The following is a 15169-nucleotide window of genomic DNA, read 5'->3' as shown; positions in this document are numbered from 1 at the left end:
AGCTGACAACATATAGCAGGTCATGTAAACAGATATGAAGGGTTCATATTTTAAAGAATATCTGCGGTAGAAGAAATGCTAATGTTAGAAATATACAATGCCATGTGGAAAACAGGTGTGTTTGAGACACACTCTTAAAAATTCCTCAAACACAAATGTTATGACAGGTTAATGTTTCATTCATTACGCACACACACATGCACATTTCCCACTGTGTGGATGACGTGGCACACACACTTTTCTTTTCATATCAGTGTGTAAATCAGAAGATTCACAAGCAAATGATTATGTCTATATGAACCTTTTTACCCCCTTTAAACTGACACGTTTTGGATGAGGCTTTGTCAGCAGCATTTGCCCTCAATAAGAATAGTTAAGAACTATACACACACTTTACTCTGGGGATTCATACTCATCACAATGATTCACACTCGTCAGCAGACCTGGAGACTTTGATATTTAATATTTCATGACTACATCATCTTTTGTCCATATAATATTTATGGGTCTGTACCTAATACCCCCTGAACCGAGAGAGAGAGAGAGAGAGAGGGAGAGGGAGAGAGAGAGAGAGAGAGAGAGAGAGAGAGAGAGAGAGAGAGAGAGATTAAAGATAACATGTAACACAAATAAATCAATATAGAGGATATTGGGGGATATAAATGATATTGGTATGGAAAATCTGACATGATGCGTGTTGACTATAAAACACATATAACCTAAACCACTCTTTACTTATGCTTTTTTCACTACTGGTTTCATATGAAGAGCTCAAATGCAAAAGCCGCTAAAATGAGATATTAATATAAACCAAATGCTCTCTGCATGTATTATACGTTCATCAAGTACTTCTGCATCAAATCCGCTTAATCCCGACCTCATGTCTTTCAAACTCTTCATATTGTTTACATTTAGATGCCATTGTATTTTTATTTTATTTTTTACGTTGTCACTGTTACAGTGTATTAAAACATTTAAGTAGTAAGTAATATTGATTGTACTATATAGGGTTAGTTGTATGATTAGGTTTAGGGTTAGCTGCATGCAATCATTTACTGTTATTACTATAGTAATAGCAATAGTATATTAGTAATATAGTATATTAATTACGTGTGAAAATGACAATGTAAAATAATGTTACCAATTTGTTAACATTTATTGTAATATTTGTATATATATATATATATATATATATATATATATATATATATATATATATATATATATTTGTGTGTATATATATATATATATATATATATATATATATATATATATATATATATATATATATATATATATATATATATATATATATATATTATATATAGATAGATAGATACATAGATAGATAGATAGATAGATAGATAGATAGATAGATAGATACGGCATCAGAAGCCAAAATGTGAAAATATGCTAAAAATCCTAAAACAATGTTATTTTGTGTATTTAGTATAATACAATGTGTTTGTGTGGTTTATTATGGTTTTTACATTATTTTCCACATACCGTAAATTTTTGTAGCTCCAGATTTCACTCTCTTCATGAAATGCATGGATCTGAAAAGCTCTGCATCCCTGATTGGCCAGCTAATCTGTACGTTGTGATTGGCCTAAATACCTCTGACGTAAGCAGGAAATGTGATGCTCCTTTCCATGTTTAAAAGATTTGCTCAGTGAGTCTGAAGCGGGAGGATTTATGATAATGTCGGTCTTTACTACATCACCAATCCCAGGAAGTAAACTGTTGCCTACAATCTGTGTGTTTGTTGTAGTCCAAGAAAAGAGATTAACGTTGGAGACGATAACTTGCATCATTGTTTACTTTGGGGTTTGTACCTTTTGTACTTATACACACTCAACAAAGAAAATGTAAAAACGTGAATCGAACAATAGGTCCTTTTTAACATTTTTGCTTCTGATGCTGTATCAGAATGGATATTTGCATTGACTGCTGAATGTGACAATGCTACTGTAGATACTGTTTTTTATATAATAATTCGTGATTATAGGGTTAAACAGCTGAAAAACATAGCCTATGTTTATATTTTCACATCTGTTATCAAGTTTAAAGTAGTTCCACATTGCGATAACTACTTTATAATTTATAGCTGTTGTTAAAGAAAACATGAAGTATAACAACCAGAAATCACTTTATTTTCTGCAAAAATTTGCAACGCTGTTATTCAGCAGAACCACTCTCAATGTAAAAGTGCAACGGCTGCATACAGCTGCTCTGCTTACACACTGCAAACATGAAACATTTCTACATGAAGGTCAAGATCTTCATGGCAATCAGTACGTATGCCTGATGAAGAATTAACATCCAACCTGTATGACTGCTATCATTCTTAATGAAAAAAAAAAAACACATTGTAAGTATATGAATATTGACTTTCTCTTTTTCTGGGAATTAACCTGGGCTTCAGGATCAACAATCACCTTACACATGCACCTGATAATTAAAGCTCATTGATTATGCCTTTGTAACACCTCACGTATTGCTTTTCACACAAGTTGAACATATCACACATCTCAATCCTTCAAGGTGCTTAAAGGAGAGTTCATGTTGTTGAAATAAGCTGTGTTTATCATTTTCAACCTCTGATTGATGCAATTAGCAGTAGTGGCTGCTAAGTTAATTGTATTGATCTTTGGGAATCTTGGACCGGCAGCAAGCAAAAATGCCATATAGATCAGCAGGGACCGGCCTGTCTTTACCATAAATGTAATGTCTGACATTAAAATAAAGTATTTTATTCATAACCGTGACCTTTATAGTGTCCTTTATGATTATACACCATTTAGCATTGAATTTCAATAAATTACTTGATTTAAATAGAAATAAATCTAGAATTGTATTCCAAAAAATTTGAATGTAAAGTCACTTAAATGTTTTCTTGACATATGTCTTAATATTAAATAATATAAATAGAATATATTTTAAATACTTGTCACAGGTAGGGGTGGACCCAGGTGTAAATAAGGCCACGCCCCTTTCTCCACCTCGAGGAGATTCCCAAAGCCACCCCAATGACCAGACACACAAGGTAGGCATAAAATTAAAATATACTTTATTAAATTACTTAAAAATATTAAATAGGGGAGGGGAAAGGGGAACTTAAAATAACGGCCCCTCTAGGCTCTCTTCCCAGCTCGGTTTCTCAGGGTTCACGCTGGCTCTCTCTCTCTCTCTCTCCACAGATGACTGCTGGGACACAAGGCACAATGAATCGATTTTCCAATGGTTCTCTCACCTCTGCGCTGACTACAGCTTTGGGTAGGTATGGCTCTCTGCACAGTTCAGTATCTCAGTGCTCACGCTGGCTCTTTCTCTCTCTCTTTCCACAGATGACTGCTGGGACACAAGGCACAATGAATCGATTTTCCAATGGTTCTCTCACCTCTGCGCTGACTACAGCTTTGGGTAGGTATGGCTCTCTGCACAGTTCAATATCTCAGTGCTCACGCTGGCTCTCTCTCTCTCCGCAGATGACTGCTGACTACCGCTTCGAGGTAGGTATGGCTCTCTGCACAGCTCTCACATCACACTCCTCTTCCCTGTTGATTTGGCAGTTTCAACAGGTCATATGTTATTTTAACAGGGTGGCGGACTTACGGTAACTGGCTGCGCGGTGCGTCAGCTAGACAGTGTTTTCCTATGTGACGCCGGGGGCCAAAACCCTCTCGGCGAGCTCGTTGGTCTACAGAGGGGCGAGGACGTCACGCCGGCACACCGGGTCGAGCGCTGCCCTTTCCTCGAGACCCGTTGGTCAATCGAAAACTGGACCGGGGCGCCCTTTCGTCGAGACCTCGGGGCGGCGGATCTCCTTCGCCTCCAACTCTGTGATGATAAAAGGGTACAGGTAAGGTAGCAGTATAGAGGCAATACTCTCACACCGTCAATAGCACAGTTCTTCACCGCCACTCCTAAACTCCAATCCGCCGAGCGTTTTGGCTGGGAAAATACTTCGAGACGCCACTCCGTGATTTTAAGACTGGAACACACTCACAGCATATTTATATACAGGTCTTACTCTAGACCCGTTCTTCCTCTTCGTCGTTTCAAGAACGAGTGACTGGAGGCGGGGGTACGTCAGACAAGACACAGCAATCTCACTGCAATACACAGCATTACACAGCACCACTTCAAGTGAAAATTTCTACATCCAAGACTCACCCACCACGCTCAGTGCACACAATAGACGCCCGTCTTCCTTCACCTCACTCTGGACGAAGAATATGGAGATGGTAACTTGGCCTAGTGTTTGTTTTCGTCACTGGAGCTGTTTCAGCACAAAGACCCTTTGGCTCACCCACCGCGCTGGTTCAGGGGTAGGGCCACCCACTCTCTTCCGAAAACACTCAAAGAAATATACAGGTCAAATTTATGTACAACACATCCATAAAGAGACTCCGTTACTCACAGCTGCTGTACTTTCTTCGTTTCTTTCATCCAAGGTCAGTATTCGTTTAATTCTTCTACCTATAAGGTCTTCGGTATCTTCAACAATGTAAGTCTATAATCCAAACGAGAGAGAGAGCAAATACAGCAATCCAAAATAGCGTACCCGGTGAGCCCAACTCAACGCTACGATACACACCACCAACAGGAATAATAAGCGATTTCGGGGTGCTCCTTTCAAAAGATCCACCGCTTGCCTTCCTTTCACCCTCTGTGACTCTGTCCTCTTTCCGCCCGCTTCAGCGGTCGCCGGATCAACAGAGCTTCGGGCTCTTCAAAAGGTGCGTGTCTTTGTCTGCCTTTGGCAAAGGAGCTTCCCCGTGTCACTCGCCTCTCGTGTCTGAGTCTCTCGTGTGACCTGCTCAACTGTGGTTTAAACTGCTCTAAAATACTCTCCTGAGTGTTGCCATCGTCCAATCACCCGGCGCTCCTCTTAATGACTCTCAGCTGTATGTAATTTGACTGATTACAGCGTTCGCGGCGCTACCGGATGTCCGGTGTTTTCTCTTACCGGTCCGGGCGGAAACATCCGGGCGGAACCAAAACTTTCCAAATTTTTGGTTCCGCCTAAAAGATCGTCACCTTGTGACATCCTCCCCCACCAATCCGTTCTCGTCCCGAGAACGCGTTGTTTGGGGACTGATAATGTGTTGGGGGAACTTTACTTTTTTTTTAAAAACCCGTGGTAGGTCATTGGGGGACCTTGGTCTCAACCCGAGGTGCCCTGCCGACTACGCCAAATCTGTCACAGGTAGGGGTGGACCCAGGTGTAAATAAGGCCACGCCCCTTTCTCCACCTCGAGGAGATTCCCAAAGCCACCCCAATGACCAGACACACAAGGTAGGCATAAAATTAAAATATACTTTATTAAATTACTTAAAAATATTAAATAGGGGAGGGGAAAGGGGAACTTAAAATAACGGCCCCTCTAGGCTCTCTTCCCAGCTCGGTTTCTCAGGGTTCACGCTGGCTCTCTCTCTCTCTCTCTCCACAGATGACTGCTGGGACACAAGGCACAATGAATCGATTTTCCAATGGTTCTCTCACCTCTGCGCTGACTACAGCTTTGGGTAGGTATGGCTCTCTGCACAGTTCAGTATCTCAGTGCTCACGCTGGCTCTTTCTCTCTCTCTTTCCACAGATGACTGCTGGGACACAAGGCACAATGAATCGATTTTCCAATGGTTCTCTCACCTCTGCGCTGACTACAGCTTTGGGTAGGTATGGCTCTCTGCACAGTTCAATATCTCAGTGCTCACGCTGGCTCTCTCTCTCTCCGCAGATGACTGCTGACTACCGCTTCGAGGTAGGTATGGCTCTCTGCACAGCTCTCACATCACACTCCTCTTCCCTGTTGATTTGGCAGTTTCAACAGGTCATATGTTATTTTAACAGGGTGGCGGACTTACGGTAACTGGCTGCGCGGTGCGTCAGCTAGACAGTGTTTTCCTATGTGACGCCGGGGGCCAAAACCCTCTCGGCGAGCTCGTTGGTCTACAGAGGGGCGAGGACGTCACGCCGGCACACCGGGTCGAGCGCTGCCCTTTCCTCGAGACCCGTTGGTCAATCGAAAACTGGACCGGGGCGCCCTTTCGTCGAGACCTCGGGGCGGCGGATCTCCTTCGCCTCCAACTCTGTGATGATAAAAGGGTACAGGTAAGGTAGCAGTATAGAGGCAATACTCTCACACCGTCAATAGCACAGTTCTTCACCGCCACTCCTAAACTCCAATCCGCCGAGCGTTTTGGCTGGGAAAATACTTCGAGACGCCACTCCGTGATTTTAAGACTGGAACACACTCACAGCATATTTATATACAGGTCTTACTCTAGACCCGTTCTTCCTCTTCGTCGTTTCAAGAACGAGTGACTGGAGGCGAGGGTACGTCAGACAAGACACAGCAATCTCACTGCAATACACAGCATTACACAGCACCACTTCAAGTGAAAATTTCTACATCCAAGACTCACCCACCACGCTCAGTGCACACAATAGACGCCCGTCTTCCTTCACCTCACTCTGGACGAAGAATATGGAGATGGTAACTTGGCCTAGTGTTTGTTTTCGTCACTGGAGCTGTTTCAGCACAAAGACCCTTTGGCTCACCCACCGCGCTGGTTCAGGGGTAGGGCCACCCACTCTCTTCCGAAAACACTCAAAGAAATATACAGGTCAAATTTATGTACAACACATCCATAAAGAGACTCCGTTACTCACAGCTGCTGTACTTTCTTCGTTTCTTTCATCCAAGGTCAGTATTCGTTTAATTCTTCTACCTATAAGGTCTTCGGTATCTTCAACAATGTAAGTCTATAATCCAAACGAGAGAGAGAGCAAATACAGCAATCCAAAATAGCGTACCCGGTGAGCCCAACTCAACGCTACGATACACACCACCAACAGGAATAATAAGCGATTTCGGGGTGCTCCTTTCAAAAGATCCACCGCTTGCCTTCCTTTCACCCTCTGTGACTCTGTCCTCTTTCCGCCCGCTTCAGCGGTCGCCGGATCAACAGAGCTTCGGGCTCTTCAAAAGGTGCGTGTCTTTGTCTGCCTTTGGCAAAGGAGCTTCCCCGTGTCACTCGCCTCTCGTGTCTGAGTCTCTCGTGTGACCTGCTCAACTGTGGTTTAAACTGCTCTAAAATACTCTCCTGAGTGTTGCCATCGTCCAATCACCCGGCGCTCCTCTTAATGACTCTCAGCTGTATGTAATTTGACTGATTACAGCGTTCGCGGCGCTACCGGATGTCCGGTGTTTTCTCTTACCGGTCCGGGCGGAAACATCCGGGCGGAACCAAAACTTTCCAGATTTTTGGTTCCGCCTAAAAGATCGTCACCTTGTGACATACTCTTAATATAAATGTATATAGCTACATATTTCTTTGTGATTAATAAATTGCCTTTATTTTAATTAAAAATAGAAAGTCTAAATAACAGGTTTAAAGGATTAGTAACATTCTACATATCATGAATAAATAAGCATAATTAGTCAAAATGAATTATGTTTTATGGTTTGTTGCAAATCTTGTGTTGGACTAATGAAAATCTTCTCTTGTGTGAATGCTGAATTTATATGGATCACAGTTCATTAATTCAACTTCCTGTCATTACAATTTAACATCCTGTGGCGCATGACCAATTAAATTCAACGTCCATCTCATGACTTGAAATTAGTCCAATTCTTCAATTCTGAATTTTGTCTGATTTAAACTACGCTTGTCATTTGTGTATCCGCGAAACGGCACGCAGACTTTCACTCATATACAAGCTTACATGGACAGAGGTCACATGCTTGGAATGAAACGCTAAATCATTAGATACAATGCAACATTTAATTAAATACAAAGGTTAAGATGAAAGAAAGAGTGTTAAGCCTCATTTTCCCAATGGCAAAAGCATATTTTTTCTGTCATAAAAGCACCCAAGGCAAACGAAGGCTACGTACAGTATAATACATATAGCATAATTTTAAAATGATTCTATTAAGTGTGACTATACATCTATATAATACAAACCATCACATCCAAACTATACCCAAAATTTTTTTTTTTTTGAAAATGACACATGAAATATCACTAAGAAAACATCTTGTTTTTTTATGCAATTAAAATAAGCCTTAAGTCTTAAGGCACAGCAAGTGAACTCGGTCACACAGACCCGATATCCTTCTTTAAACAGTCCCGCTGTCCCTGTGGGTTTCTGTCCAACAAAGAGACAAATTTTTCTGCTTTAATGTGACATTAAATACTCTTTTTCTCTCCACATGGATATGCACCTCATGTGTCTGATATATTTTTGTCTGCATGGGTGAACGAGCGCTCTTTTGGACCATGATCAATGACAGGAGGCCCATTGCACAGTTGCATTTAAAGGGATACGATCTGCCAAACCGAAAATTCTGTCATTATTTACTCACCGATATATTGTTCATTTTGGGTGAACTGTTCTTTAAAGGCAGCTGTTGGACAAAACTGATGTAAAGCAGATGCAGCACACATCTAAGACTGAGCCTTCAATCATACATAAACACTTTGTCTTCATTGGAATGGCTTTCTGAAAGAATGCTGTGGCTTTTATGGTAAATCTGTTTTATCAGCACCGACCTCACTGTTTTGGACAAAGACTGGCACTGGATGAGTCAAGAAAAACCATTCCAAACAGGATGTGCCTTTCAAAAACCACATAGATGACATTTAACCAAAAGTGTGCTGGGAAAGTTTCTATAATTTGACCAGACTATTTCAATCCTCCTGTTGTAAATTAAGCATGACCGCAAAAGTTCACTCTTCTAATGGCCTATAAAGATTGTTATGGAGAACAACTAGCTGTAGCTGGTAAACACCGCTGCTGTTTCATTTTCTATGTTAAAACTGCAGAGAATTATAAGTAAGCCATTTATATGCTAAATTTCCATGGAGGTGGACAAAACAACTGTAAAACGATGGCTCGATTGAGTATTTAACACCGGTGCACCACTAAATGTCTTTTTCTACACTCTCGTAAAAATGTACAAGAGCTGTCACTGGAGCCTTACCCTTTTAAATGTCCTAATAGGTGCCATTTAATATGTACCACCAGTTTCGAGCGGTCTCGGAGCAGCCGATTAATGCGCACCAGAGTGCGGCGGTTGTGTTCATACCGACCCAAACGAACCATACTTGGACCCAAAGCTCATTTGGGCCGACCTAAACTGCAAGTGTGAAAACACGTGCAATCTTCTTGAGGTTTATGCTTAAAACAAGAAAAAAAAATACAAAATAGCCTCACATCAGCTAAATTTGACTCAAACAATGACATAAGCCCAGGGTGTGGCAACCTTTTCCAATTACACAGAAACAACACCCTTCACCTTCAAAAGGTGCATAAACCTTACACACACAAAGAAATGTGAACATTTACTCACCGCTGTCTCTGATCTTTCTTCCCGTGGTGGATTTACGAAGCAAGCTGCGCCCTGTGCTGAAAATGGTGTTGAGCTCATCTAGGGGGCTGGTGAGGGGTCGCCCATTGGCAGGGTTAAAGAGCAGAGGAGAGGATGAACATGAATGAGCTCTGCGTGGTTCTGGACGTGAGGTCTTTGCTGGGGAATAGGGAGGTTTTGCGCTACTTGGAGGAGTCTCTGACAGACCGTGCCCTGTTTTGTGAGAAACTTTAGGCAAATCTGTGCTAGCCACAGACGATGCACGGTTATGGGGCAGGAAGTTTGGCTCAGGGGGGAAAGGGAAATGGGAAGGGGGGCGGTAAGGAGGTGGGAGAGCTGCAGGAGGGGGTGGAGGAGGAGTCAAGGGTGGCGTTGATTTGTCTGGCATTAAGACGGACAGACTAGGGGAGGAGTCGGCCCTTTGGCGGGCATACTGAGGTGAGAGTGGGCTGCCTCCATCCTGGCTGGTGTAATTGAGGTTGGTCTCAAACACCGGGAGCTTCTTCACCTCCAGAGGGGTCAGGGGTGACTCATCCGAAGCAGGTGAGCAGGTTACAGGGGATGGGGGAAAGACCAACAGTGGGGGCCGGTGGGGAAGGAGATTGGGGAACGGAGCTGGAATGTCACAAGTCCCATCCTTGGCCTGTTGTTTTACCCCAAATGTACTGGGGGGCTCCATCAAGGTAACAGGCCTCTTGGTTTCCAACACTGGGGCAGGTAGGGGAGTTGGATTGACTACTTCAGGCTTGGCGACCGGAGCTGGGCCGACCTCATCAGGAGTGAAGTACTTCATTTCCTCGTAAACTGCCTCACTAAGCTCTGGGCTGTGGGAGTCAGCCAGGGCGAGGGCTCGCGAGGCCCCCACCATCTCTATGTACACGTCCTCCTCATCCTGACAGGGGTAGAGGCTCAGAACAGAAGAGTGAGGCCCATCCACAGATGCTGCTCGCTGGATGAGGCCCAAGCAGTGGCCCCCTCGTGCCAAGCTGAACAGCTTCATGTCTGTGGGGCGTGCAGGGGAGGGTACCGAGATCTCCTCGTAGGAGCCTGTCAATTTGGTATTAGGGCTGCGTTTGGGTTTGGGGGGTGGGATTTTCTTCATGGTGCTGTAGTCATCACTGTGAGGGCGTGGTTTGGACAGAGCTAGATGCAAAGAAGAATGATGGATGGAAAGAAAATCCAGTAAGTGCCAAAAGATGAGGGCAAGATAGTCTTCAGGATTGCACATTTTTATTGCAACCCTGAAGTAGATAGAGATATTTTTGTGGTATGTACAATATGCACTACATAGCCGAAGATATGCGGACACCTGATTCTGCCACACTAGACTTCAACACTTGCCATTTTATTTTGGACCAGAATACTGGATACTGGAACAGAAAAGGTACTCTCCATTCCCCCAAAATTTGATTGTCTAAAATGTTATGCATCTGTTACTAACATGTGTGAATCACATACCTAAACATATTACTTAGAAAAGGGTGACCATATACCTTTGGAAATGTAATTCATGTTTGATGCATTATGACAGTAAATATACGTACGATCAGAAGGCGAAAGCTGAGTTTTTGGAGGACTACCAGACGGAGATGCCTGCCCCTCAGCAGGGCTGTCTTTAGGTGCAATACTTAACCCTGCACTCACTGCCTCATACGAAGCACTCAGGCGCGTATTGGGGTCTCGTTTCGGTTTGGGAGGAGGTTGCTTTCGTGGTGAGGACAGGTTTCCTCCACTCCCCTCTTCAATGGAGTGTGGCGCAGGCTGAAGAGCCGCTTTGATTGATGTTCCAATGCTGGAATGTACCAAACTGTCCATTACCAGGGGGAGAGGCACCGAGCTGGAGCGGAAATGTCGGATTGTACGACTCCCCCCACGGCCTGCCACATCATTAACTCTTCCACTTTTTTCCACAACCCTAAACAAAAGAATAATCAAATTAATAATGCAATGGATTTAAATGGTAATGCAATGGATTTAAATGGATTCCCTCAATCGCCATAAGACATATCTCTCTTTCCCTTTCCAATTTAAGCCATTATTCATTTATTCACACATTTATTTTTTTCAATCATTCACTCACTATCATACTAGAAGCAAACATATGTCCTGTCTCAATGTATGATGCAGTGAAGGTGCTAAGCATCTGCCAAACATGAGACGATCAGTCTCAGCCTTTATGAAATCAATATAATGGTGTCAAGCTGTCCGCGCAAATCTGACCAATAACATTTCATTGCTCTACACTAACTGGAATGGGTGTTGTCTATTTCCTTACAACATGGTTCATTTTTTTAGTTAGTTATTTATATGTTTATAGTTTAGGTTTTTAATGGGCCGACAACAAAAATAATGTCATTTTTTTCCAGGAATGCATTCCAATGTGAAAAAAAATGTAATATGTCACAATGCTATAAAACATGACATGCTAATTTCATATATACAAAATTAAAAAGCTTGCATTTTATTATGCTATAATATTGAAGAATCTAATAAAGCCAATAAATCCTCAACAACAAATTAGCATTATATGCTTATTATCTTAACAGATAATACACAGATCTAATACCCCAGAAGATTATTTACATTGTTGATAGTTTGGGTTTAAGCAGCCTGTAATACTGTAATGCGACATATACACTCTTGCTTGATATTTCCCGTTTAATCTGAATCTACCATCTGTTGTTCTTGCAGAAAAGGCGTTGAGCTATGTTGGAGGGGGGTTAGTGTTAAGCAAAAAGGGGGTGGTGGGGTTTACAGTGACATACCCTAAGGAGATTTCACCAGCTCAGAGTGGGGGTGGCTCTTATCTCTCAGATTTGCCACATCTAGATTAGCTATGAATCCCCTCTCATTCAATCACCTGAACTCAACCCCCATTTGTGATGCTAATTGAACTGAATGTATGTGAAGAATGTGAGTGCGTGTTTTGAAGAACAATAAGCCTACCCCCTTTATAAGAGCAGATGGCTATATGTTTACCCTGCTCCCCCAAATACAACCAAATACACCTGTTTGCATTTTTACTTGTGTGTGTATGTACTGTATGTATGCATGCTTGTACACACATATGTATAAAATATTTGTATATTTTATACATTTATTAAATAATTTACAAATATTGCTCACTTTAAAATAAATGTTTAGTGGAAAAAGGCTGCCCATTCACAAAGCAATCAGCTATTTTCTCACAAACGTTTTGGTCTCGAGACCGGTCTCAAGACCATTTTTTGATGGGTTATGGTCTTGTCTCTGCCTTGACTGCCTTAGGTCTTGTCTTGGTCTTAGACTTAGGGCGCACTTACATAATCCAAACTGTACCTGAGCGCGTTTGACAACCAAAGCAATATGATGAATAGGATGAGGCATGTGAGAGGGCTGTGTCATCGTGCCCCAAACAACTCAAAATAAAACACACAGACTTAACATTACGATGGGCTCCAGTGTTAAGAGAGTGCTTTACTTCCTGTGTTCTTCAAAACAATGTCATCCTAATGGCGAAAGCGTGCTCGGATCAATAAAGTACAGTGTGAGTGCGTACTTCTGGGGAAGTCGGGATTGGGAACAATCGGGCTCGAGCACGATTCGGTTGGGTTAGGTATAATATGAGTGTGCCCTTAGTGGTCTCAGGATTTTATTTTAAGACCATTCAAGACCACAACTGTGGGAATTATAATAACTGCTGGTGCATAATTATGTTAACACTTAAATCAGACAATGTAATTGAATGGAAAACCTCTGGCTTTTAAAGCAATCATTGACTTATGTCTTGTTTGATTTCATTTGTTACTGTTGTGTCGGTAAGAGATGAATGGGGGATTTTTCAAAAAGAAATCTGTCAGCAAATTAATACAAAGGCCCACAATGTCCATTCCCAATAATTCCATCCATTTTTTTCATTTTGTCTCGATGTTGTCTTGGTCTCGGTTTCTCAAAGACTTGGACTTGTTTTGGTCTTGACACCATCTGGTCTTGATCTTGTCTAGGTCTCGGTTTAAGGGGTCTCGACTATAAAACTGTCCTCTCATCTACAGACCAGAAGCATCCGATGATAATAATAATGAACTAAAATTTGATAGACTGATATATTGCAGTAGCCAGTATTTCATCCGATATATGGATTTTTTTATTGGCATCGCAAATAAATCTTTTCAACTGGCAAATAAATCTTTATGCTCCTTAAATTAGCGTCCCTGATACAGAGACACTCTGATGTACATCCAACATGTCCAATCATTATTTACTTTTAAATGTTTCACACAACAAATCTTTGACTTGCAGCAAAGTCTTATTCAAACAGTATTGTGAGATGTCAGATCCGCAGTAAATAAGCCCTGTAAATATTTTTCTAAGTATGTAAAAGGGTCTATAGACCTTTTGCGAGTAGACGTCACAGTTACGGCACTGCAAGCTGCGCGTGCAACGCGGTGGCAGAAAAACAGTGGAAATGAATTACATACAAGTGAAATGTGCAAGATAACTCACTAGAAAATGTCTTGTTGTGCTGTTGAGGGTCAAAATAGGAATACCAAAAACAAATGGCCTTCATTTTTATAGAATACCATCGTCGAAGACACCATTTGAAGATAAACGTAAGTGTTTATGGTTGCAATAAGCCTTTAAACGAACAGACTGAAATGATGAAATCATCTGAAATTCTTTTAATATTAGAATAGAAAATAATTAAGAGAAGATGTCCGGTGTTCTGTTGAAGTCTGTTCCCTCTATGTGTTTTTTATAGCGTTTTCATCACGTTAAAATTATAATTTATTTAGAAAGATTAAAGATTTGAATGGGTTATACTGAAAAAGCAATAATATCTAAAAAATATTTCATAATTTTTCCATTTTCTATTATTTCTTTTTACCTTATATCTTACCCTACGTCTACTTCCTGTTTGTTTAAAAATTATTATGTTTACATACTTAATAAATATATAAATATAACATAAAAACATGAAGTAAAGTGTTATTAATATATAAACAGGCCCATGAAATTTAATTTGTATGTTAACATAATAGTTTTATAATAACAAAGTTTTAGTTTAGAACAAACATGTAGGCTATATATATTTAAGGAAGAAATCATAGGAAACAGGAAAATAATTAAATATTTAATAAATGATATTATATAGAATACATGATAGTATTGCTTTTATGTACTATAGCGATTCCTACTAATAAATATTGTTTTGATTTACCAATAAAGAACAATGCATATACATTACATACATGCATATATATTAGTAGCAAAGTCATTTAAACTTTAAATTTATCAAAAAAAATAAACGTAAATTGATATAAAGCTATACGAAACATTACACTAAAAGTAAACATAGGGGAAACAGACCCCGACAGAACACCGGATCCGTAAAAATCACAATTTAACGCTAAAACACATGACACAGCTACTGCAGAGCTGCCACTTTCTGCCACCAGGAGGGCTCCGCCCACAAAAAACGTCATCTCTGTTTGCAAACATGCAAATCTTCTTTTCATTCTGCACAATAAATGTTCATTTTAAGGAATGTCTTTTTAATGTCACTGCGCTGCCATGTTTGCAAAGTTTCCAGGTCTTGCTATACTGTAGCTGGCCGATAATGCGCATGCACTTTTTACTTGAAGGCGGGACTAGGGCGGCCATCTCCCCATTCATAGCAATAGCAGTCTTTGCTTTTACTCTAATTACATCGTAATTGCGCTTATATCAGCCAGTCTGCCACATTGGTTTCTCAATATTACATTCAGAGTCTGAATATGAAATTAAGAAATAATACAACATCTATTTAT

The 15169-nt window shown here is 41.0% G+C and overlaps 1 protein-coding gene across 3 annotated transcripts in view; it reads right to left on the bottom strand.

Annotated features, from left to right (window-relative positions):
* myo16 (myosin XVI) overlaps positions 1 to 15169 on the bottom strand; it is a 226132-nt gene that overhangs the window by 35067 nt on the left and 175896 nt on the right. For all 3 annotated transcript variants that reach the window (XM_065292938.1, XM_065292939.1, XM_065292940.1), the window contains exons 31-32: positions 10928 to 11298; positions 9366 to 10526 (exon numbers count right to left, since the gene is read on the bottom strand). In XM_065292938.1, the coding sequence (XP_065149010.1) occupies positions 9366 to 10526; positions 10928 to 11298 (1532 nt within the window). The remainder of the gene's footprint in view (positions 1 to 9365; positions 10527 to 10927; positions 11299 to 15169) is intronic.

The sequence above is a fragment of the Paramisgurnus dabryanus genome, chromosome 15 (assembly GCF_030506205.2).
Source record: "Paramisgurnus dabryanus chromosome 15, PD_genome_1.1, whole genome shotgun sequence".
NCBI lineage: Eukaryota > Metazoa > Chordata > Actinopteri > Cypriniformes > Cobitidae > Paramisgurnus > Paramisgurnus dabryanus.
The sequence above is the reverse complement of the archived record's forward strand: the minus strand, read 5'-3'. Positions and strand labels throughout refer to the sequence as shown.